The sequence below is a fragment of the Scyliorhinus torazame genome, chromosome 6 (assembly GCF_047496885.1).
Source record: "Scyliorhinus torazame isolate Kashiwa2021f chromosome 6, sScyTor2.1, whole genome shotgun sequence".
Taxonomy (NCBI): domain Eukaryota; kingdom Metazoa; phylum Chordata; class Chondrichthyes; order Carcharhiniformes; family Scyliorhinidae; genus Scyliorhinus; species Scyliorhinus torazame.
In genome coordinates, this window is record NC_092712.1 from 118,242,078 (window position 1) to 118,267,835 (window position 25,758).

A 25,758-nucleotide genomic window follows, 5' to 3' on the forward strand; every position below is an offset into this window, starting at 1 on the left:
GCAGGCTCTCAGTGTAGGACCCTCTCAGTCAGGGTTGTCCGCTGCATTGACAATACAAAATAACAGCAGTTACCCCTGTGACAAACTAATGGACACTGAGGCTGCCACCAACATGGTTGAGCAGCATGAATATGATGGACAAGTGACAATATTCAGCAGATGGATGCTCCCAATGCTGAGAAAGGAAACGACTAGACAAGTCATGCTACTTGTCGTTGTACTGGTTCTGGTGGAAGAGGAGGTGATGAAACTTGTTATGTATTTACAATAATTCTTACTGGCTCCAGGCTCCAGTGAAGCTCTGTTGTATTAATGTATTAACCGGAAGTGACGTCATACATCCTTGCGATGGAAACAGGGAGAGAAGAACAATCATGAAAGAGATCGCACACTGTAAATAAAGCTCCGTTGTTTTAAACCTCTGTGCTCCAAAGTTTCACACCTCCAAAATACAACAAAATTAGGGGGCTTGAAAGCGGAAAAGCCTGTGGTGAGATGGGTGTAGAGCCCAGAGATAGTGAGTGACCTAATGGAAGAGATCATTGAACCTTCTGGCGGCAATAACCAGATCACACAGATCACAGAATTTACAGTGCAGAAGGAGGCTATTCAGCCCATCGAGTCTGCACCAGCCCTTGGAAAGAGCACCCTACCTAAGCCCACACCTCCACCCTATCGCCACACTTCCACCCTATCCCCGTAACCCCACCTTAACACATCTGTGCCTGTTCCTGAACACAGGAGGATACGGTTGAAAGACAGTAAGAGGTGTTGGAACCCACAGTGACCTCACCTCATTTCTCTTTCTCCTTCTCTGATTATTTCCAGTGAACACCAGCATAGATGCTCTCATATTGATGGATATTAGCTTAGGTTTAGGTATGGTGGCTTCATCTGCTGAGTAGCTAACAGAGCCAGTGATTATTACAGCCATTGCCAAACTGAGGGCTTTGGAATCCATGGCTTAACTTCAGGCTGATGGTGTGCATCTGGAGTCATCAACAAGGAGCAGATACTGGAGCAGCAGCATGAGGTGAGTGGACATTTGTCGGATATCCCAAGGTTTTGTGCAGCCATGCTTACACCCAGGCCATGACTGCAGCCATATGTCTCCAGTGTATGCACGGCCTCCTTCACGTAGACACCAGCATACCCCTTGGGGAGCCAGATTCAGCATGGAACCCTGAATACAGGAGATGCTCACTGAACTACATGCCATTGCCTTAACTATGAGTGGTGGAGAAATAAATAAGAAAAGGTTGAGGTTTTAAGATTATTATGTAGAGAGTGTTGTGTTATGCTGCTTCGGATAACACAGGCTGCTACTTGATGCAGTCTTAACGAAAGGATGCTCCAGACTCTGAAATCAGTTCAATGTGTTTACTGAACTATTAACACTGTTCTCAAATGAGTTCGACTCTGCTAATCTAACTGTAGTAACTCAGTCTAACTGTACCAGCTTGCTCTAAGCCATGTGCTGGGGTGTGATGCTGCTGATCAACCCTGTCTAACTCTCTAGATGTCTGTCTGTGGAAAGAGGCAGGGTGTGAGTGCCTCATCCCTTTTATAGTCTTTTATATTCCTCTTTAAAAGGCCCACGCTACCATGTCCCTCCCCCTTAAGACCCTAATTACAATTACCCCCAAAAAACTAGATGCAGAAATTACAAATATTATAAAAGATAACAGGGGAAAAAGATCCATCAAAACGTTACTCGGTCCGGAGACTTCTGGGTCCTCCCAAACCTCCGTAGCCCTGTCACAATCTCAGCACCCTTTTGGGCAATCGAAATGCAAACAGTCGATATCACCTCAGGAGGCACTGCCCCAACGACAAGTAAACTGATCTCACTGGCCTTGACAGGTGCAGCTGGATGAGTAGATTGAGAAGCCCCTGGCTCCCCTCAGCCAGATGAAGTTACAGGAGGGTTCACCATTCTGGTGTGACTTGTTGGCTCTATAGAATTTACAGTGCAGAAGGAAGCCATTCAGCCCATCGAGTCTGCACTGCCCTTGGAAAGAGCACCTATAGGCCTCCACCCTATCCCCATAACCCAGTAACCCCGCCTAACCTTTTGGATACTAAGGGGCAATTTAGCATCGCCAATCCGCCTAACCTGCACATCTTTGGACTGTGGGAGGAAACCGGAGCACCCAGAGGAAACCCACACAGACACAGGATGAATGTGCAAACTCCACACAGACAGCCACCCAAGGCCGGAATTGAACCCGGGTCCCTGGTGCTGTGAGGCAGCAGTGCTAACCACTGTTCCACCGTGCCATCCAAGCTGGGGGTCACCACCTCAGTTGCAAGCAGCCAACATGCTCTCTGATGGTCTTCCTGTTGACAGTAGCCACGTGTGACTTCAGCCCCAACTGGGCCACAACCGGTCCCACTAACCAAGGTGAACCTGAAGTGAAATTACAAAGGCAAACCAGGGGCGGGATTCTCCCGCATTCAGTGGAATGGCCCGACGCCGGCGTCAAGAGCGGCGCGAACCACTCCAGTGTCGGGCCACCCGGAAGTTGCGGAATCCTCCGCACTTCCGGGAGCTAGGCTGGCACCAGAGGGGTTGACGTCACGCCAACCGGCGCCGAAGAGCCGGCGTGTTCTTGCGCATGCGCACAGGGTTCCTTCATTCCCCGCCGGCCACTGTAGGGCTTCGCCATGGCTGGCGCGCAATGAAGGAGTGCCCCCACGGCAGAGGCCCACCTGAAGATCGGTGGGCCCCGATCGCGGGCCAGGCCACCGTGGGCCCCCCCGGGCCGATCCCCCCGTGCCCCCTCGAGGACTGCATCAGCCGGCCTACCAGCCAGTTCCCACCATGTGGGACAATGTCCGTTTCATGCCGGCAGGACTGGCCGAAAACGGACGGCTGCTCGGCCCATCGGGGCCCGGAGAATTGCCGGGGGGGCCGCTGCCAACAGCCCCCGACCAGCACGGCGTGATCCCCGCACCTGCCCAAACACTGGCGCCGGAGAAAACGGCAGCCTGCGTCGGAGCGGTTCTCCTGGGGAACTGGTGGCAGCGGAATACTATTTGGCAGGAACACTGACTTAATGCATCCACATTGGCAATTTGCATGCCAGGCCGGTGCAAGAACGCATAATTGTAGGCCGCTAGCAGCAAGGCCCAATGTTGCACCCTCGCCGGCGCGGGGGCGAAGTATCCACTTTCACGCCGTAATTGGGCCCAGCGCCGGTTCAGCGATTCTCTGGGACCCCAAAATCGGCGTGACCGCGGAGTATGCCGCACAGCTCGGGCGATATCGGCTTATCTTCTCTTAAGAGGCCCATGATGTGGTGATGCTGGCGTTGGATGAGCACAGTAAGAAGTCTTACAAAACCAGGTTAAAGTCCAACAGGTTTGTTTTGAATCACTAGCTTTCGGAGCACTGCTCCTTCCTCGGATGAATGAAGAGGAGGTTCCAGAAACATATATATAGACAAAGTCAAAAATGCAAGATGATATTTGAATGCGAGTCTTTGCAGGTAATTAAGTCTTTACAGGTCCAGATGGAGCAGGTTAAAGAGGTGTGAATTGTCTCAAGGCAGGACATTTGGTAGGATTTCGCAAGCCCAGGTCAGATGGTGGGGGGGGGGGGGATGAATGTAATGCGCCATGAATCCAAGGTCCCGGTTGAGGCCATTCTTATGTGTGCTGAACTTGGCTTTAAGTTTATGCTCGGCTATTCTGCGTTGTCGCGCGTTCATTCATTCATAGAATTTATAGTGCAGAAGGAGGCCATTCGGCCCATCGAGTCAGCACCGGCTCTAGGAAAGAGCATCCTACCCAAGCCCACATCCCCGCCCGATCCCCATAACCCAGTAACCCCACCCAACACTAAAGGCAATTTTGGACTAAGGGCAATTTAGCATGGCCAATCCACCTAACCTGCACATCTTTTGGACTGTGGGAGGAAACCGGAGCACCCGGAGGAAACCCACGCACACACAGGGAGAACGTGCGGACTCCACACAAACAGTGACCCAAGCCGGGAATGGAACCTGGGAGCTGTGAAGCAATTGTGCTAACCACCACGCTACCGTGCTGCCCGTCCTGAAGGCCGCCTTGGAGAACGCTTACTCGAAGATCAGAGGCTGAACGCCCTTGACTGCTGAAGTGTTCCCCGACTGGAAGGGAACATTCCTGCCTGGCGATTGTTGCATGATGTCCGTTCATCCGTTGTCGCAGCGTCTGCATGGTCTCGCCAATGTACCACGCTTCGGGACATCCTTTCCTGCAGCGTATGAGGAAGACAACGTTGGCCGAGTCGCACGAGTACGTACCATCTTCTTCGCAGCCTTCAACACGTCATTGATGAAGATGAACATCTTGCCAAGGTCATCCCCAGACCCCCACTACTTGCCTTCAAACAACCGCGCAACCTCAAACAAACCATTGCTTGCAGCAAACTACCGAGCCTTCAGAACAGTGACCATGACACCACACAACCCTGCCATGGCAATCTCTGCAAGACATGTCAGATCATCGACATGGGTACCACCATTACACGTGAAAATACCACCCACCAGGTACGTGGTACATACTCGTGCAGAATCACCGAGCAGAAACTTATAGCCAAGTTCCGCACACATGAGTACGGCCTCAACCGGGACCGTGGATTCATGGCGCATTACATTCACCTCCCACCATCTGGCCTGGGCTTGCAGAATCCTGCCAACTGTCCTGGCTTGAGACAATTCACACCTCTTTAACCTGCTCCATCTGGACCTGTAAAGACTTAATTACCGGCAAAGACTCACATTCAAAGTATCGTCTTGCATTTTTGACTTTGTCTATATATATGTTTCTGGAACCTACCTCTTTATTCACCAGAGGAAGGAGCAGTGCTCTGAAAGCTAGTGATTTAAAACAAACCTGTTGGACTTTAACCTGGTGTTGTAAGACTTCTTACTTAAGAGGCCCATTAATGGCTTCTGATCGGTCACTATGTCAAACTGCCGTCAGTGAACATATTGGTGAAATTTCTTCACACCATATATAACAGCTTAGCGCTCCTCGATATTTCGGGCTCAGGCGACCAGAGAACAAATACCATAGTCATCGAAAGCAATGCCCATCTCCTGGAAAGTCCAACAGCGACCAGAACACATCAGGTTCTGTCCTGACATGTTCCTCTGCCATTTTGCCATCTGATCACTTCCCAGCCCATTAATCTACGTGAAAAAAATTAAACATATTCATTCCGATTTTCTGAGAAACATTGTAGAATGCAATTATGTTTACTGTAACTCAGAAATGTGGAAAAAATAGAATTAGAGGGAAAAGGGAAAGCAAGAAACCTATGGAAAAATACGAGAAGCAATGCCAGAATGAATGGTACATTTTACATCTTCATCACTTTGTATATAATGAGAACAGAAAGACAAGTATAGAAATAGGTTCACTGGTTGAATGGTTTTTTATGATATATTCAATGAAAATACATCAGAAAAAGAGTTAGCACCTAAAGAGAAATGCAGGGAAATGATATGATTTGCAGTAACGGTTTGAATATGATTTTAAACCACAGGAACTCTCAAATGTAAAATCTGAGTTTGACGTAATTGAAACATAACTCATCTGTCTCAGTATAGAAGCCCAGATTTTGCAGTGAAGGCAAGTTTAACTGAGTCAAAAGCATATTGTTTATTTTTACTTTGATGCGCACTCAACAGTTCTAAACCAGATGGTTCGTAAAACAGACCTAATTTACCACACTTTTGTTTGTCTTTCTCCATTGTTATGTTGGAGACTTCAAGAACATAAGTGTGTAAGTATTAAAAATTATATGTATTGAGTTGTTTATAGTTATAAACATTGGAACAGAATCATCAGTGGACATTGTTTTAACCTTAGTCTCAGGATGTCGAACAATCAGGGAGGCATGAAGTCCATTTTGAGCAAAGTCAACAGCTCGGCACCAACCCCTGTGATACACCACCTCAAACTCCAGGAGAACAGCTGCCATCTTGTTATAGTTTTTGATAACCTTTTTCATATCAGGGGTCTAAATATACAAAAATTGCAAAGAATAAGCGTTACCATAACAATTTAAATTGAAAATTTTTACAGTCGCATAATGTTCTGTTGCTCTTTCTATAAGACATTATAAATATATACAATTACCTTCAAAATTTCAACATTGCTTTTCAGAAACTTCATGGGAATATCTATTTTTCTGAATAGCTGTCGGGCCCACATAATCTTCCCAGACACCTGCCGACCATAAGATTTTTCATAGTTATTAATACTTCATCAGACTGAAAATACTGTGTATTATATCCAATGAAAGAAAGTCCTTCATGACCTCTGGGCGCCTTCAAACGCTTTATAGCCAATGAACTGCTTTCCAATTGTAACCACCATTATGATGTAGGAAATGTTAACTGTATGATCAAAATATCACTTCTATAAAAAACAAATAGTTTAGAGCCTAAAGGAAACACTGAGAACATCCATAAAAATTGCCTTTGAGTTGCTCAAAGCATATTTGTTTTGAAGATTTAGAAGTTGAAGTGTAACTTTTGTATAAAACGTTTTATCAGAAGAGAAATTTTAATTACAAAGTAAACTTACAGGTGGAACGTTACGTTGTATAGGTGGATTTTCTCTTTGCTTCTGATAGGTCTTGCGTATGAGGTCTAAATCTCGTCCAAATCGTTGTAAGACTGCTAGGTACTTGTCAGTAAGATCCAATTGTGGCCCAGCAACACGCACAAACTTGCCCAGCAAGTCGAACATGCGTTCTGTCTGAAAAGATACCAAGAAACAGTGAAGGCAATGGGTTTGATTCAACCAGTATTTTTGAATGTTTTGTTCAATGTTACTTACAGTTAAGGATTGCTCAAACCAGGAATCCATAAAAGCTTGCATTGACTGATAAAGTCCATCCATCTGACATTTAAATTCCAGGTAATCATTGTCAAACTGAAAAGTAACATTCATAAATCAAATCGTAACTCAAGGCCAGCAAAAACCTATAAAGCACCTATACACTACATAGAATAAGCAAAATAGTAATGCCATAGGGCAATCTCTTCCTCGGGGAAGGGAGTAAGCAATTCACTAATGTCACAATTCAATACGCAATGCAAGGAAATTAATGTTCCATCACAAACCTGGATATTGGACATGTGCAGCACTCCTGAATTGGATTGTGTCTGCTCAGACCAAGGTATGCACAGATTTTATGAACCAGACTATCAAAGTGACCGTATTGTACCCTGACTCAGGTTTACACCTTGACAAAGCCATCCCACAAATTGTTATCCCCAGAAGTAAAAGCCACCAAAACATTTTGATCACTGGCCCCTATACTCATCAACTCCTTCTGCCAAACATTCATCCACCTCCCTCTTGAATTTCCCAACACTAAGAACTTCCAGTGTTTTTCTGGTCAGTTTTTTTTTCCTGCATTCCTCACTCTGTGGGAAGCAGCTGAAATCAGTGATGTCTGCCCAATGTCCTTCTTGTGAACTTAGAGGAAAGAACAATTCGAATGGCCAACATCACTTTCAATACAATCATGTCACATAGCCCATTGCTGCATGGAATTCACATTGAAATATGCCATTACCCTTGCCTCTGCTTAACAGATTAAATGCTCCCCGGAATCATTGCCTGCATTCTATTGTGCTGCATCAATAAAGAAAAAATAAAATAAATCTATATGAATATTACTGAAAAATAAGACATGCTGTCTAAGCTTTTCATCTTGCACTCATCAGGGCAGTTCGCAAGATTATCAGTAGGAAAGACAACAACAATTTATGCTGCATGAGAAGAGAGTGCTGATAGATTGGCAAGTGGACTCTGATTGGTAGAGGTGTTTGTTTTTATTCATTCATGGAATGTGAATATTGCGGCTGGGCCATCATTTCTTCCCCATCCCTAATTGCTCTTGAACTGAGTGGCATGCTAGGCTGTTTCGGAGGGCTTTTGAGTCTATCACATTGCTGTGGATCGGGAGTCACATGTAGGCAAGACAGGTAAGGACTGCAGATCTCCTTCCCTGAAGGACATTAGTTACCATGGAGAATGCAGCAAAGAACAGTTAATTGCTAAGTTATCCTTCAAATTCAAACAGGCATGTCGACTCCAATTGGTCAAGGCACTGCCATGGGATATAAACCAGGGAATGACTGTGCCTTTAATTTATTTGCAAAAGGCGCAATGATTGGGCATGTTCCTTTTGTTTGCAAAGGGCAGGGTCCAGTGTGTGAATATATGCGTTTTTTTAGCATATGTAAGTGAGCCACTCTACAGGCCTAAATGATAATCTTAAATTGGTTTTCAGTGTATTTGTTAGAACAATTTATCACTGTCAACCGCAAGCCTAAATTTGGGAGAGGTGGTGGGGCAGTCACTGGACTAGTAATCTAGAGGTCGAGGCTAATACTCTGGAGAAAATAATTCCGATCCTAGCAAGGCAGCTGGTGGGATTTAAATTCAGTTAATAACATCTGGATTTGAAAGCTCTTCTCAGTAATAGTGACCAAGAAACTATCACCAATTGTTGTAAAAACCCATCTGGTTCACTAATGTCCTTTGGAGAAGGTAGTCAGTCATCCAGACCTGATAGACCCCAACAGTGCAGAAGGAGGCCATTCGTCCTATTGAGTCTATACCGACCCTCCGAAAGAGCATTCTACCTAGACCCACTCCCCTGCCCCATCCCCATAACCCGTGCATTGATTATGGCATGATGTGGAGATGCCAGCGTTGGACTGGGGTGAGCACAGTACGAAGTCTTACAACACCAGGTTAAAGTCCAACAGGTTTGTTTCGATGTCACTAGCTTTCGGAGCGCTGCTCCTTCCTCAGGTGAATGAATACCTCTTCATTCACCTGAGGAAGGAGCAGCGCTCCGAAAGCTAGTGACATCGAAACAAACCTGTTGGATTTTAACCTGGTGTTGTAAGACTTCGTACTTGATTATGGCAAACCCACCTAACCTGAACATCTGGCCTATGTGTGACTCCAAACCATATGTGGTTGTCTGTTAATTGCCCTCTTAAATGGTCTATCGTAAGCCTCTCAGTTCAAGGGCAATTAGGGATGGATAATAAATGTTGGCTTTGCTAGTGATGCACACATCCCATGACAGAATAAGAAAACTGGTGAATATATGTGTTGGCGTTTCTGCAGTTCCACACACTATAAGATTATCAACAGGCAAAGTACTGCAGCTTTATAAAACCCTGGATAGACCACACTTGGAATATTGTGTCCAGTTCTGATCGCCTCATTATAGGAAGGATGTGGATGTTTTGGAGAGGGTGCAGAGGAGATTTACCAGGATGCTGCCTGGACTGGACGGCATGTGTTATGAAGAAAGGTTGAGGGAGCTAGGGCTGTTCTCACTGGAGAGAAGAAGGAAGCGAGGTGACTCGATAGAGGTGTACAAGGTGATGAGAGGGATGGATAGAGTGGATAGCCAGAGACTTTTCCCCAGGGCGGAAATGACTGTCACGAGGGGACATAATTTTAAGGTGATTGGAGGAAAGTATAGGGGAGATGTCAGAGGTCAGTTCTTTACACAAAGAGTGGTGGGTGTGTGGAATGCACTGCCAGCAGAGGTGGCGGAGTCAGAGTCATTAGGGACATTTAAGCGACACGCACTTTGGACAGCAGTATTTTGAAGGGGTGTACGTCAGGTTGATCTTAGATTAGGATAAGTGGTCGGCACAACATCGTGAGCCGAAGGGCCTGTACTGTGCTGAACTGTTCTATGTTCTATTTTCCAAGATTGGCATTATCAGCATCCACATAAATAGGGCCCAAGATCACAATCAAAGCTTGATGCTAAAATAAGATAATGGTGACCACCGTCAGGTCATTGCTCACTGCAAACTCATGAATGCACAGAAGGTTACCACTTCCAGTCACAAAATGTGCCCAGTCTACCTCAGATGACCCGGAAGGGTAAGGTGTCTCATAAATTTGAAAAAAGATCGGAAGTTATCTGTTACACATGCTATAATATATTCTCCACTAACAACATCCTGCCATGGAGCCCAAAAGATATTCTCCTATCACACAGTTGAGTAATGTGGTATATGAATTTCAGGGCCAATGTGATGCTAGGTCTGTAGGGCGTACGTCAGAACGACTGACATTTCATCAAACAGCATGTACCTTCAGCTATTATCAACAGGCAAAGTACTGACCCTATGCAACCAGCCTGTGTTTGCATAACACAAACATTGGGCAGGATTCCCGTTTGGGAGACTAGTAGGTGAATTTACTGCCGGCGGGACTCTAGGTTCCGCCGACAACGCAACCCCGCCAGCAGGTTTCCCAGTGGCGTGGGGTTGAATGAGAAATCCCATTGGTTGGTGGTGGGAATGGAGAGCCCCGCTGCCGTGACGGTGTGCCGACGACGAACATGTGGCTGGGAAGGCGGAGAATTCACCCCAATGTTCTTCCGCCAGAGATGAATTGTGTCTGATTTGCACTCACGCCAGGAAGCAATTCCCAATCCTTAGCCATGGCACAGATTACAAGGGATTCCCTCGGAAATCCCACTATTGGGCCGCCATTTTAAGCGGGGGTCTGATAGCGAGGTCCCGTGGCTACCCCCTTGCAGCACAATTCAGCCCCCCGCCCACCCACTGGGATTTTCTAGGTCTCCCCCAGCTCGCCCCTGGTATGGGGGGTGACCCAGCCCCCCCTAATTAAATAGATCCCCAACAGAGACCCTTATTTAAAGAGACCATCCCAGAGACATGGATGATAAACATATCAACCATGATTGAATGGCAGAGCAAACTCGGTGGGCTAAATGGCCGAATTCGGCTCATATATTATGGGCTTATAGTCTAATTAAAGAGACCCCCACCAGAAAACCCTTAATTCAACATATCCCTCCCCCGAGACCTCCTCAATTAAAGAGACCATCCAGAGACCCTCTTATTAAAGAGAACCACACCAGAGACCTCCTAACTAAGGAGACCCCCTGAGACCCCATAATTAAAGGGACTATGACCAGAGACCCCCCCAGAGACCTCTGCAGAAGAAAGACCTCTGGCTGGAAGGCCCCAGAAGAGAGACCCCCATCTGAAAATCACTGCTTTAAAACTCACTTTTGCAGTACATCTGCTGGCTCAGGCACAGGATGCAGCACTGTCAATTCCTAGAAAGAGAAAACCAGTCCGCTATGTTTGATCTACAAGCCATTCATTCATTTTCTTTGATACAGATTTTACTGGGCTGTGATTGACAGCTTCCACATACACCCAGGTGTATCTCAGCATTATCCCATTCATCCCCCTTCGGACTTGAGCACTTTTGAAGCAGTCAGCTGTGACTGGATGTTTATAAACATCCTGTTTTAATTGACAGATCCTGAACCACATCAAAGAGAGTTAAGTGTTATCTGTTGTTTCACTGTTGACTACTTCAAAGTCACTCAAACTGAAGGAAGATGAATGGAAAGCACTAATTCTCTTTGATGTGGTTCATGAGATATTTATTAAAGCTTGACGTTTATATATATCTGTTCCTTTTAAAGCTGACTACTTCAAAGTCACTCAAGCGTGAAGAGTGATGAATGGAGCAATGCTGACAGCTGGGGTGTGTGTGTGAATGCTGTCAATCACAGACTAGTAAAATCAATATCGAAGAGAAATGAATGAAAGACTTGGATTTCAAGGATCTGAGGAGGTTTAAACCCAGCTGGCTGGTTTTCTCTTTCCAGGAATTGACAGGTGCTGCTTCCTCTGCCTGAGCCAGCAGGTGTTTTGCAAAGGTGAGTTTTAAAGTAGAGATTTGTTTTCACTGCCTCTGTCTGGACTGCTCTCTAGCTTCTAGACAGGGATCTCTCTTCTGGGGCATTCAGACAGGACGTCTCTCTTCTGGGAGGCTTCCAGACAGGGGGTCTCTCTTCTGGGGGGCTTCCAGACAGGGGGTCACACTTCTGGGGGGCTTCCAGACAGGGGGTCTCTCTTCTGGATGGTTTCCAGATAGTGGCCTCTCTTCTGGGGCTTCCAGGGGTGTCTCTTTGGGGGCTCTCTGGGGGTCTCTTTATTTTGGGGGTTTCTTTATTTAGAGTCCCGGCGGGTCTCTTTATATAGGGGGTCTCTGGGGACTATCTCTTTCGAAGTCTCTAAGGGTCTCATTAATTAGGGGTCTCTTCAATTGGGGGTCCCTCGTGAGGTAGTCTGGTGGGGTGGATTGCCAAGTCTTGCACTGTGGTGGTGGGGGAGGGGGGGGGGCCTCCGTTGGACTTTGTGGGCAAGTCCTTTAAGATTTATCCCCTTGGCCCACTGCATAGCCCACTGCACCAGATACATGCTTGTCAGGACCTGCACCGCTTCCCGCCCACGTAATTCCCGGCCCAGAGAACCAGAGAATCACGAGAGCCCAGAGAATATGGTGCCCCACACGACACAAACCTCGAACCCAATGCCAGAGGCTACTGGAGCATCAGAAACAAATTGGTGCCACTCCCATTTTCCCCCGACCAGATTGTCCACTGCAACAGTAACTCTGTTACTAGCAGCGGGCAGCGGCGAATCCAGCCCATTGTGTCCAACACTAGATATGATTCCACTTTTGGACAAGACTTGCTAAAAAATCTTGATTGTGCCAAGAATTACACAAAACAATTTAAGATTATCAGTTAGGCTTGCAACACTGATCACTTACACATGCTGGAAGCCACATATACTCACACACTGAGCCCTGTCCTTTGCAAACAGAATGAGCATGCCCATGTATTGTATCCCTTTTCTACTAACAAAAACTTGGGAACAGCCATTCCATATGACAATGCCATGACCAATCAGCGTCAACCTGCCTAGTTTGAATTTGAAGAATAGCTTGGCAGTTAACTGTTCCCTGCTGCATCCTCCAATGTAATGCCTCTGCCAAGCAAAGTCCACTTGCCAACAAATCAACACTCTCTTCTCATGCAGCATAAAGGGCTGCTCCCTTTACTGTCGGTAGTCATGCGATCTGTCCTCATGAGTGGAAGGCGAAAAGCTTAGATAGCATGTCTCTTTTTTTCCTATAAAGCTGGAATAACAATTGAATATGGTACCTCTTGTTTTCTGTGGTCCAGGACATCATAAGTCTTTGATTTTGTGGTATTTATAATTGTCTGATAACGCACATATAATTTGTCAAATCCCTCCATTTTAACATTCTGGAGATCTGACAGGTTTTCCATAGTATTTATCATGTGTGAAATCTTCTCCAGGCGCTTGCAAAAAGTGTCAAACTTGCCAAATATATAGTTTTCACTAAAAAAATAAATTTTTGATTACAATCTTATTTATTGTAAATAGCAAAAATTGAAATTAAGGCATTCAAAGAGAAACCTTCATTTTTAGCAACAAGACTCTCCTGGTGAGCTGGTTTGCATAAACTCCTTCAGCCTCTAAGGACCCAGTAGCAACTGATTTCTGGGGAGGGAGCAATAAGGTGGAGGAGGGGCATAGTTTTGCAGTTAGGAAATCGCTGGAAGAGCAGGTTACCCTCAGTTCCTGTCAAATAGCCTGCTTACCAGAGTCATCCAGACTTGAAATGTTAGCTCCCCTTCTCTCTCCACAGATACCGTCAGACTCGCTGAGGATGTCCAGTATATTTCACTTTTTGTTTCCATGTTAAACTTGATTTCCAACATGGAGAGATGGGTGTTAGCGGGTCAGCTCCGGAGGGAGACTGCGACAAGGGAAATTGTCCAGGTGCGGGACAGGGCAGGGATGTTGGTGGTAGCTCTAGGTCAGATTAACAAGGTCTTTAAGGAATTCTATGAGAGGTTGTACAGGTCAGAGCCACCTGGGGGAGGCCGGGAGATGCAGGAATTTCTAGACTGGCTGGAGTACCCGAGGTTAGGGGAGGGGGACAGGGCTACATTAGAATGGGCGATAGTGGAACAGGAGATAAAAGATGCGATTGGGAGGATGCTGTCAGGGAAGGTGGCAGGGCCAGATGGGTTTCCGGTGGAATATTATAAAAAATTCAAAGATGAGCTGGTACCATTCATGGTGGGGATGTTTGAGGAGGCGAGAGGGAAGGGGGTGTTACCACAAACTTTGGGGAAGGCATTGATTTCCCTGTTACTTAAGAAAGATAAGGATCAGATGGAGTGTGGGTCGTATAGGCCATATCACTTTTAAACGTGGACGCAAAGATATTGGCGAAGGTACTGGCAGGTAGGCTGGAGGATGCCTCCCGAAGGTGATAGGTGAAGATCAGACGGGGTTTGTGAGAGGGAGGCAGCTCTTTTCGAACATTAGGCGGGTATTGAATGTGGTTATGGCACCGGCAGAGGGGAAGGAAACAGAGGTGGTTGTGGCATTGGACACTGAAAAAGCATTTGGCCGGGTAGAATGGAGGCACTTGATGGTAGTTCTGGAGTGGTTTGGGATTGGACCAAGATTTGTGGACTTGCTAAAGCTACTATATAAGGAGCCGAGGATAAGTGTCCACACAAATAACATCAATTCAGAATATTTTCCTCTCCATCGTGGGACTAGGCAGGGATGTCCTATGTCCACCCTGCTATTTGCACTCTCGATTGAGCCATTGGCCATCGCGTTAAGACGTTCGGGGGTATGGAAAGGGGTAGTGCAGGGGGGGGGAATAGAGCAAAGAGTGTCCTTATATGACGATTACTTGTTACTATACATGTCGGAACCGAGGGTGTCAATAGGGGGGATATTGGAGCTGCTTCGGGTGTTTGGGTCCTCCTCGGGGTACAAATTAAATCTAGACAAATGAATATTTTGTGGTGTCTCGGCCGGAGGTGGGAGCGGGGGTGGGGGGACTGCCATTCCGTAGGGCAGGGACTTACTTTAGATACCTGAGGGTGCAGGTTGCTTGTGATCGGTGGGGAGCTCCGTGGGTATAACATTTCTAGTTTGGTGGGGAGGGTGAAAGCTGATCTGGCAAGGTGGGATGGTCTCCCTCTGTCACTGGTGGGTCGGGTACAAGTTGTTAAAATGAATGTGTTGCTGCGATTCCTGTTTATTGTCCAATGCCTGCCGATTTTCCTGCCAAAGGCATTTTTTAGCGAGATTGAAGGGATGATTACCTCGTTCATATGGGGAGGGAAGGTGGCCAGAATTAGAAAGATGCGACTACAGAGAGGAAGGCAGGCAGGGGGTTTGGGTCTTCTGAACCTGACGTATTATTACTGGGCGGCGAATGTGGAGAAGGTACGGAGCTGGGTCAGAGGACTTGACTCCCAATGGGTCAGAATGGAGGAGGGATTGAAGGCGCTCGCAACAGCGCCACTCCCGACGGCCCTGGGAAGATACTCAGGGAGTCCGGTATAATAGCTTCGTTGAGAATTTGGAGGCAGTTTCGGCAGCACTTTGGGCTGGGGGCAGGGTCAAGGGAAATGCCGATTCAGGGGAACCATAGATTTGAGCCAGGGAAGTGGGATGGAAATTTTCGGAGATGGGAGGAGAAGGGAATTAGGACACTAAAAGAGTTGTTTCTTGGGGGTTGGTTTGCAGGATTGAAGGAGCTGGGAGCAAAGTATGGGCTGGAGCAGGGGGTAATAATTAGGTACAGGCAGGTTCTAGACTTTGCCAGAAAGGATATACAGAGCTTCCCAGTAGAGCCGGCTTCCACATTGCTGGAGAAGGTGCTGACGACAGGGGAACTGGAGAAGGGGGTAGTATCGGCGGTTTACGGGGCTATTTTGGAAGAGGAGAAGGCATCGCTGGAAGGGATCAAGGCAAAGTGGGAGGAAGAGTTGGGAGAGGGTATGGAGGTGGGGTTCTGGTGTGAGGTGCTCCGGAGGGTGAACGATTCCACCTCGTGTGCGTGGTTGGGGCTGATGCAGCTGAAGGTGGTATATAGAGCACACCTTACAAGGGCAAGAATGAGCCGGCGCTTTGAGGGGTAGAAGATGTGTGTGAACATTGCGGGGGCGGGGGGGGCAAACCACATTCATATGTTTTGGTCCTGTCCAAAGCTGGAGGATTACTGGAAGGAGGTTTTTAGGGTAACCTCTAAAGTGGTGCACGTGAAACTGGACCCGGGCCCTCAGGAGGCCATATTCGGGGTGTCGGACCAGCCGGGGTTGGAAACGGGTGCGGAGGCAGATGTTGTAGCCTTCGCCTCGTTGATCGCCCGAAGGCGGATGCTGTTAGGGTGAAGATCAACCTCTCCACCCTGTGCCCTGGCGTGGCGGGAGGACCTGCTGGAATTCTTGACTCTTGAGAAGGTCAAATTTGAACTGAGGGGAAGGATAGAGGGGTTCTACAATTCATGGGCATGATTCATTATGCACTTTCGAGAATTGGATTACATCGAACATTCGGGGGGGGGGGGGGGGGCTGGGAGGGTTGTGGGGAGGGACTATATGTGTTAATAGTGACTTTGGGTGATTCCTGATTCCTTTTTGTCATTTGTTTATGTTAACAAGCGTGCTGCTGTTTGAGGGTTTGGTTGGAGGATGGGATTGTTGTTATTGATATGGGGATTGACATTGCATTCGTTACTGATTATTGTTTATGGTTGGGTGTAAATTTGGGGGGAAATGTGAAAAAGGAGGAGAATAAAAATATATATTTTTTAAAACTTGATTTCCTCGTTGCAGCCAACCAGATTGAGAGGTTAACTGTCTGTCGGGCAGATAGGCCTCAGTACCAGTCTGCAATTAGAGAATGGAGAGGAGGGAGGGAGAGATTGGGTGGGAGTGGGAGGTGGGGGGCAGGGGAGGGAACATCACTTGGGAAACATGGAGCGATGAGAGGTGGAGAGGTGATTTTTTTTTAAAGACTTCTAAAGGGTACTTGATACAATCTCATCAGAGATTTTGACATAAAGTTGAAGCTTATGGAACTGAAGGTAAATTATTGACCTGGTTTGGAAGTTGATTGAGTGGCAGGAAACAGAGAGTGGGCAACACAAAAATAAAATGGCAGCAGCACACTAAAGCAGGCCAGCAGACCCCTGACTGACTGACTGCTGGTATCTAATGGTCTGTCTGAGGCTCAGCTGGATGCTTCCTGAACATCATGAGGTAGATGCCAGGAGTGGCATTGACATATGTAAACATGCTGTTGCTGAATAGCACACTGAAATAATCTATCCCATCCAGGGTTCAGATGCAGAAACATTTGAACTAGGTTATTCATTGCAGTAGAAAGTAATTGTCACATTTTAAGTTTAGAGGCATTTTGCAATATGTCTAAAAATTTAATCACGTTCTCACACAGGTGCAAAAGGAAGGATCAAACATATAAATGCCAAAATGTTCTGCAATTACTGGCACAGATGCTTTCTCCAGGGCAAATGTTCTCATTTGATGTGAGGAGAAAAATGATATTCCTCCCTGCTGACATTAACAATGTGTGGAAATTAGATGACTGTACTGGTAGCTGCAATAAAACCTTCCCCTGGTAAAGACATTAAACACATTGAGTACTATGTGCCCAGACGTTCTGCTTTCTCCACTTTTTCATTGACTTATTTTTCTTCACTTCTTTTCCCAAGGTACACGATTCCAGTTTTACGCCCAGGGTAACAAGTTAAAAAACCAACCCCAGGGATTCGCACAAGAGCAGACTCTCACATGTGGCAAAAGTCCTCCCAAACCACACCTACAAGTGACTATATTCACAAGTGAGCTGAGACATTGGAGCCTCAGAATTCCGGGTGTCCTGTGGTGGAAAAAAGTAACCGAAAGGGAATCTACGATGGTAAAATAGCAACAGCTCTGAGGAAAATCCAAGCCTTAATTTGAGTAGGTAGGAGTGGTCAGTTATGTCAGATCCTCAGCCCCACCTTTTTCTATGAACATATGAATTAGGAGCAGGAGTAGGCCACTCGGCCCTGCCATTCAAGAAGATCATGGCTAATCAGATACTACCCTCAACTACACACTCCTGCCTACACCCGATTACCTTTCAACCACCTTGATTACCTTTCAACCTCCTGCTTATCAAGAATCTATCTACCTCCGCCTTAAAAATATTCAAAGATTCTGCATCCACTGCCTCTTGCGGAAGAAAGTTCTAAAGACCCACGGCCCTCTGAGAGAAAATATTTCTCCTCACCTCTATCTTAAATGAGCAACTCCTTATTTTTAAACAGTGACTCCTAGTTCTAGATTCTCCCTTAACAGATAACATCCTTTCCACATCCACCCTGTCAAGACCACTCAGGATCTTAAAGGTTTCAATCACGTCACCTGTTACTCTTCTAAGCTCCAGCCTCACCTGCCTAATCCTTCCTCATAAGATAACCCGACTCTTCTTTGTATCAGTCAAATAATAATAATTAGTCAAATAATAGGACTCGATGGGCCGAATGGCCTCCTTCTGCACTGTAAATTCTACGATGCTATGAAACCTTCCTTGCACTGTTTCTAATGCATTTGCATCTTTCCTTAAATAAGGAGACCAATGTTGTGCACAATGCTCCATTTGTGCTCTCACCTGTGCACTTTACAACTGAAGCATAATCTCCCTACTATTGTAATCAATTCCCCTCACAATAAATAATAACATTCTATTAGCTTTCTATTGCTATACCTGTATACTAGACTTTTGTTATTCATGCACAAAGACACCTGAATCTCACAGCTCAGCAATATCTCACCATTTAGATAATAAGTTTATTTTTCATTCTTCCTGCCAAAATGGACGATTTCACATTGGCACCAATTTGCAAGATATTTTCTCACTCACCTATCTATGTCTCTTTCTAGTGTTGAGAAAACAAAGGTAGTTTTAAGGGATTTATATTTGTATTGGTAAACATTAGAAATAGGGTGTAGTTTTAAATGGGTTTAATTTAATGTTCCTGTGCCTGGAAGGGTAACAACTATAGTTAGATTCATGCTGGACGAAGATGTTTGTATGTGTGGGGATTGTTTAAGTTCCAACTGTTTTTCCTTTGTGCTTAGAGAGGGCTAGGGTGTGAAGAATAAATAGACCTGCAGTAGTTGATTAGAAACTGAGGCCTTGTAAGGTGGAGAAGCTTTTAGGTTTTAGTTTAGCTAATTTGATGGCTGTTGATTTTAGGTAGTGAGAGAGAAGGAAGCTCTCAGCTCTTCTAGAAGCAGTTGGTTTAGAAAGCTAGAGTGGGAACATATCTCTCAGATTTGCTAGAAGAGAAGCCATACCATGGAGTAATGTTTAAGAAAACAAGTGTAGGGACCTGACGAGCAGCTAGTTAAAGAAACTAGAAAAATGAAAAGAGGTTTCCAAGAAGCCTGAGGTTAAAGGTACAGAACAGAGCACTTCACAGTAAAGACAGACAGAGCTGAGAAGGAGGCTGAGACACCAGAAATATATATGACCTGATTTTCAGGTTTGTGAGACTACTACAGCCTGTGTGTAGTTGGTGTGCGTTGAAATAACTATGGAAATCGGTGGCTGGATCTCGGAGTGTGTGTAAAAACAGTTAAGCTGAAAGAAATCCTAAAGCGGTTGGTGTAAAATCCTGGACTGTATTCAATGTTAAAAGTGGAGAGGAAGGTTTTTTTAAAAAGTGTTAAATTTAAAACCAGGTCTGGATTTCAGAATGCAAACTGCTGAGGGAAAACATACTTATATCAGAAGATTTTAAAGAGTGCTTTTGGGCATGGAGTTTGGAAACTTTTGCATAACAATCATCTGGGGGTATCCTGAGGACACTATCACAAACATTCACTTGAGGTTCAGAGTGAGTGTGAGTATTTGACCACAGTCATCTTGTGTTCTTAAAAGGGACTTTTTTGTGTGAATGAGACCACCGTATCTTATGATGTATTTTGTAATCTATGTCAATCTTTAAATCTGTGTGTAATTGTTAAGCCAAGGGCAAAGTAAAGGTGTATTGTATCATAACCCAATTTTTTGCATGCTTAAAAAATGTTATTTTTCTTGTTGTTAAAACTAATTAGCAGTCATGTGACTGTTTCTCCATGTTCTATAGAAACAATACAAGCTATGGCCTTTTGAGGCAGGGTTCCAGTCTGGGATCTTTCTGTCCAGTTGTAGCATCAACTGGGATTGTAACAGTAGCCTCCTTATGTCCTCTTCACAATTTACTTTCCGACCTCTTTGCATCATTAGCAAATTTCACAACCATGCCTTCAGTTCCTTGTAAAAGGTTGAGGCCCCAGCCACTGATCCCTGTGCCACACCACTCATTACATTCTACCAACCAGAAAAAGACTCATTTATCCCAATTCTCTGTTTCCTGTTAACTAGCCAGCCTTCTATCCATGCCAATATGTTATCCCCTACACCAGGAGCTTTTATTTTCCACAATCATCCTTGATGTAGCACCTAACAGTAACTACACGGTTGGTTGGGATATCCAAAAAGAGATAATGGGAGCTTTGTCAGAAGGGTAAGGCGATTATCATGGGAGATTTTAATCGACACATAGACTGGAAAAGAATCAGATGGTCGAAGGCAGACTAAGCAAGTAATACATTGTTTTCGGGATAATTTCTTAGAACAGCATGTTCTGGTGCCAGCCAGAAAGCAGGCTGCACTAGACATGGCATTGACCAACAAAATAGGATTAATTATAACCTCATAATAAAGATGCAGGAGTTCCTAAGGGCAGTGTCCTGGACCCAACCATCTTCAACTGTTTCATCAATAACTGTCCCACCATCATAAGAGCATTGCTTCACAGTGGTTAGCACTGTTGCTTCACAGGGCCAGGGCCCCAGGTTCGATTCCCGACTTGGGTCACTGTATGTGCGGAGTCTGCACGGTCTCCCTGTGTCTGCGTGGGTTTCCTCCTGGTCCTCCAGTTTCCTCCCACAAATCCCAAAAGACATGCTGTTAGATAATTTGGACTTTCTTAATTCTCCCTCAGTGTACCCAAACAGGCACCAGAGTGTGGCGACTAGGGGCTTTTTGCAGTAACTTCATTGCAGTGTTAATGTAAGCTTACTTGTGACTATGATAAAGATAAAGATTAAAGAAGTGGGGATGTTCAGCAATGTTCAGCACCATTCCCTGCTCCTCAGATACTGAAGCAGTCAGTGTTCATATGCAGCAAGACCCAGCCAATATTCAGGCTTCAGCTGATAACTAGCAAGTAACAGTTGTGCCACACAAGTGCCCTGCAATTACCATCTCCAACAAAAGAGAATTTGTCCAATCATTTCCCTTGAAATTCACCAGCATTACCATATTTGAATCCCCACTATCAACATCATGGTGGTTACCATTGACCAGAAACAGAACTGGACCAGCCATATATATATAAAATAAAAGCAAGTTACTGCTGATGCTGGAATCTGAAACCAAAGAGAAAATGCTGGAAAATCTCAGCAGGTCTGGCAGCATATGTAGGGAGAGAAAAGAGCTAAAGTTTCGAGTTCAGGTGCCCAGCTTTAACAAAGGCTCATCTGGATTTGAAACGTTAGCTCTTTTCTCTCCCTACAGATGTTGTCAAACCTGCTGAGATTTTCCAGCATTCTCTCTTTGATTCCAGCCATATATATACTGTGGCTCCAAGAGCAGGTTTCACTACCATTGGGTTAAAATTCTGCAACTCTATTTCTAACAGTATCATAGGTGTTCCCACAACACCTAGACTGCAGCAGTTTGAAAAAGCAGCACAACACCAGCGTCTCAAGGACAATTACGGATGGGCAATAAATGCTGACCTAGCCAGTGATATCCACATCCCGTGAACAATGAAAATAGAAATTTCCCATTGCTACTAGACATCACCTTAGAGATCCATGTCCATGGCCTCACGTTCATTAGTTATTCGGGAATAGCTACGTGGAACCCCACCCATGCACATTCTCCCCTTGATTCCCACATGTCCACTGCAATGGCCACAGTGGCTCCACCGGAAATGCTCTCTGATTTCTGCCCTTGTCATGGCCACCGCTCAACAATGTGAGTACGCTGAAACTCCCGCTCAGCAATGTGAGTACGCTGGAACCCCCATTCAGCAATGTGAGTACGCTGGAACCCCCACTCAGCAATGTGAGTATGCTGAAACTCCCGCTCAGCAATGTGAGTACGCTGGAACCCCCATTCAGCAATGTGAGTACGCTGGAACCCCCACTCAGCAATGTGAGTATGCTGAAACTCCCGCTCAGCAATGTGAGTATGCTGGAACTCCCGCTCAGCAATGTGAGTACGCTGAAACTCCCGCTCAGCAATATGAGTATGCTGAAACTCCCGCTCAGCAATGTGAGTATGCTGAAACTCCCGCTCAGCAATGTGAGTATACTGAAACTCCCGCTCAGCAATGTGAGTATACTGAAACTCCCGCTCAGCAATGTGAGTACGCTGAAACTCCCGCTCAGCAATGTGAGTACGCTGAAACTCCCGCTCAGCAATGTGAGTACGCTGAAACTCCCGCTCAGCAATGTGAGTATGCTGAAACTCCCGCTCAGCAATGTGAGTATACTGAAACTCCCGCTCAGCAATGTGAGTACGCTAAAACTCCCGCTCAGCAATGTGAGTACGCTGAAACTCCCGCTCAGCAATGTGAGTACGCTGAAACTCCCGCTCAGCAATATGAGTATGCTGAAACTCCCGCTCAGCAATGTGAGTACGCTGAATCTCCCGCACAACAATGTGGGAACGCTGGAACTCCCGCTCAGCAATGTGAGTACGCTGAAACTCCCTCTCAGCAATGTGGGTACGCTGGAACTCCGGCTCAGCAATGTGAGTACGCTGAAACTCCCGCTCAGCAATGTGGGTACGCTGGAACTCCCGCTCAGCAATGTGAGTACGCTAACCCAACCGCTCAGCAATGTGAGTACGCTGAAACTCCCGCTCAGCAATGTGAGTACGCTGAAACTCCCGCTCAGCAATGTGAGTACGCTGAAACTCCCATTCAGCAATGTGAGTACGCTGAAACTCCCGCTCAGCAATGTGAGTACGCTGAAACTCCCGCTCAGCAATGTGAGTATACTGAAACTCCCGCTCAGCAATGTGAGTATGCTGAAACTCCCGCTCAGCAATGTGAGTACGCTGAAACTCCCATTCAGCAATGTGAGTACGCTGAAACTCCCGCTCAGCAATGTGAGTACGCTGAAACTCCCGCTCAGCAATGTGAGTACGCTGAAACTCCCGCTCAGCAATGTGAGTATACTGAAACTCCCGCTCAGCAATGTGAGAATGCTGAAACTCCCGCTCAGCAATGTGAGTACGCTGAAACTCCCGCTCAGCAATGTGAGTATACTGAAACTCCCGCTCAGCAATGTGAGTACGCTGAAACTCCCGCTCAGCAATGTGAGTACGCTGAAACTCCCATTCAGCAATGTGAGTACGCTGAAACTCCCGCTCAGCAATGTGAGTACGCTGAAACTCCCGCTCAGCAATGTGAGTATACTGAAACTCCCGCTCAGCAATGTGAGTATGCTGAAACTCCCGCTCAGCAATGTGAGTACGCTGAAACTCCCATTCAGCAATGTGAGTACGCTGAAACTCCCGCTCAGCAATGTGAGTACGCTGAAACTCCCGCTCAGCAATGTGAGTACGCTGAAACTCCCGCTCAGCAATGTGAGTATACTGAAACTCCCGCTCAGCAATGTGAGTATGCTGAAACTCCCGCTCAGCAATGTGAGTACGCTGAAACTCCCGCTCAGCAATGTGAGTATACTGAAACTCCCGCTCAGCAATGTGAGTATGCTGAAACTCCCGCTCAGCAATGTGAGTATGCTGAAACTCCCGCTCAGCAATGTGAGTACGCTGAAACTCCCGCTCAGCAATGTGAGTACGCTGAAACTCCCGCTCAGCAATGTGAGTATACTGAAACTCCCGCTCAGCAATGTGAGTATGCTGAAACTCCCGCTCAGCAATGTGAGTACGCTGAAACTCCCGCTCAGCAATGTGAGTACGCTGAAACTCCCGCTCAGCAATGTGAGTACGCTGAAACTCCCGCACAACAATGTGAGTACGCTGAAACTCCCGCTCAGAAATGTGAGTACGCTGAAACTCCCGCACAACAATGTGAGTACGCTGAAACTCCCGCTCAGGAATGTGAGTACGCTGAAACTCCCGCACAACAATGTGAGTACGCTGAAACTCCCGCTCAGCAATGTGAGTACGCTGAAACTCCCGCACAACAATGTAAGTACGCTGAAACTCCCGCTCAGGAATGTGAGTACACTGAAACTCCCGCTCAGCAATGTGAGTACGCTGAAACTCCCGCTCAGCAATGTGAGTACGCTGAAACTCCCGCAGAACAATGTGAGTACGCTGAAACTCCCGCTCAGCAATGTGAGTACGCTGAAACTCCCGCTCAGCAATATGAGTATGCTGAAACTCCCGCTCAGCAATGTGAGTACGCTGAATCTCCCGCACAACAATGTGGGTACGCTGGAACTCCCGCTCAGCAATGTGAGTACGCTGAAACTCCCTCTCAGCAATGTGGGTACGCTGGAACTCCCGCTCAGCAATGTGAGTACGCTGAAACTCCCGCTCAGCAATGTGGGTACGCTGGAACTCCCGCTCAGCAATGTGAGTATGCTGAAACTCCCTCTCAGCAATGTGAGTACGCTGAAACTCCCGCTCAGCAATGTGAGTATACTGAAACTCCCGCTCAGCAATGTGAGTATGCTGAAACTCCCGCTCAGCAATGTGAGTACGCTGAAACTCCCATTCAGCAATGTGAGTACGCTGAAACTCCCGCTCAGCAATGTGAGTACGCTGAAACTCCCGCTCAGCAATGTGAGTACGCTGAAACTCCCGCTCAGCAATGTGAGTATACTGAAACTCCCGCTAAGCAATGTGAGTATGCTGAAACTCCCGCTCAGCAATGTGAGTATGCTGAAACTCCCGCTCAGCAATGTGAGTACGCTAAAACTCCCGCTCAGCAATGTGAGTATACTGAAACTCCCGCTCAGCAATGTGAGTATGCTGAAACTCCCGCTCAGCAATGTGAGTACGCTGAAACTCCCGCTCAGCAATGTGAGTACGCTGAAACTCCCGCTCAGCAATGTGAGTATACTGAAACTCCTACTCAGCAATGTGAGTACGCTGAAACTCCCGCCCAGCAATGTGAGTACGCTGAAACTCCCATTCAGCAATGTGAGTACGCTGAAACTCCCGCTCAGCAATGTGAGTACGCTGAAACTACCGCTCAGCAATGTGAGTATACTGAAACTCCTACTCAGCAATGTGAGTACGCTGAAACTCCCGCTCAGCAATGTGAGTACGCTGAAACTCCCGCTCAGCAATGTGAGAACGCTGAAACTCCCGCTCAGCAATGTGAGTACGCTGAAACTCCCGCTCAGCAATGTGAGTACGCTGAAACTCCCGCTCAGCAATGTGAGTACGCTGAAACTCCCATTCAGCAATGTGAGTACGCTGAAACTCCCGCTCAGCAATGTGAGTACGCTGAAACTCCCATTCAGCAATGTGAGTACGCTGAAACTCCCGCTCAGCAATGTGAGTACGCTGAAACTCCCGCTCAGCAATGTGAGTATACTGATACTCCCGCTCAGCAATGTGAGTACGCTGAAACTCCCGCTCAGCAATGTGAGTATACTGAAACTCCCGCTCAGCAATGTGAGTACGCTGAAACTCCCGCTCAGCAATGTGAGTACGCTGAAACTCCCGCTCAGCAATGTGAGTATACTGAAACTCCCGCTCAGCAATGTGAGTACGCTGAAACTCCCGCTCAGCAATGTGAGTACGCTGAAACTCCCGCTCAGCAATGTGAGTACGCTGAAACTCCCGCTCAGCAATGTGAGTACGCTGAAACTCCCGCTCAGCAATGTGAGTACGCTGAAACTCCCGCTCAGCAATGTGAGTACGCTGAAACTCCCGCACAACAATGTGAGTACGCTGAAACTCCCGCTCAGCA

General features: G+C 46.5%; 1 protein-coding gene across 1 annotated transcript in view; it reads right to left on the reverse strand.

Annotated features, from left to right (window-relative positions):
• dnah5l (dynein, axonemal, heavy chain 5 like) overlaps nucleotides 1–25,758 on the reverse strand; it is a 585,621-nt gene that overhangs the window by 393,007 nt on the left and 166,856 nt on the right. Inside the window, exons 14-18 of the mRNA XM_072508719.1 lie at nucleotides 13,049–13,250; nucleotides 6,838–6,933; nucleotides 6,583–6,756; nucleotides 6,133–6,222; nucleotides 5,858–6,013 (exon numbers count right to left, since the gene is read on the reverse strand). Coding sequence (XP_072364820.1) covers nucleotides 5,858–6,013; nucleotides 6,133–6,222; nucleotides 6,583–6,756; nucleotides 6,838–6,933; nucleotides 13,049–13,250 — 718 coding nt within the window. The remainder of the gene's footprint in view (nucleotides 1–5,857; nucleotides 6,014–6,132; nucleotides 6,223–6,582; nucleotides 6,757–6,837; nucleotides 6,934–13,048; nucleotides 13,251–25,758) is intronic.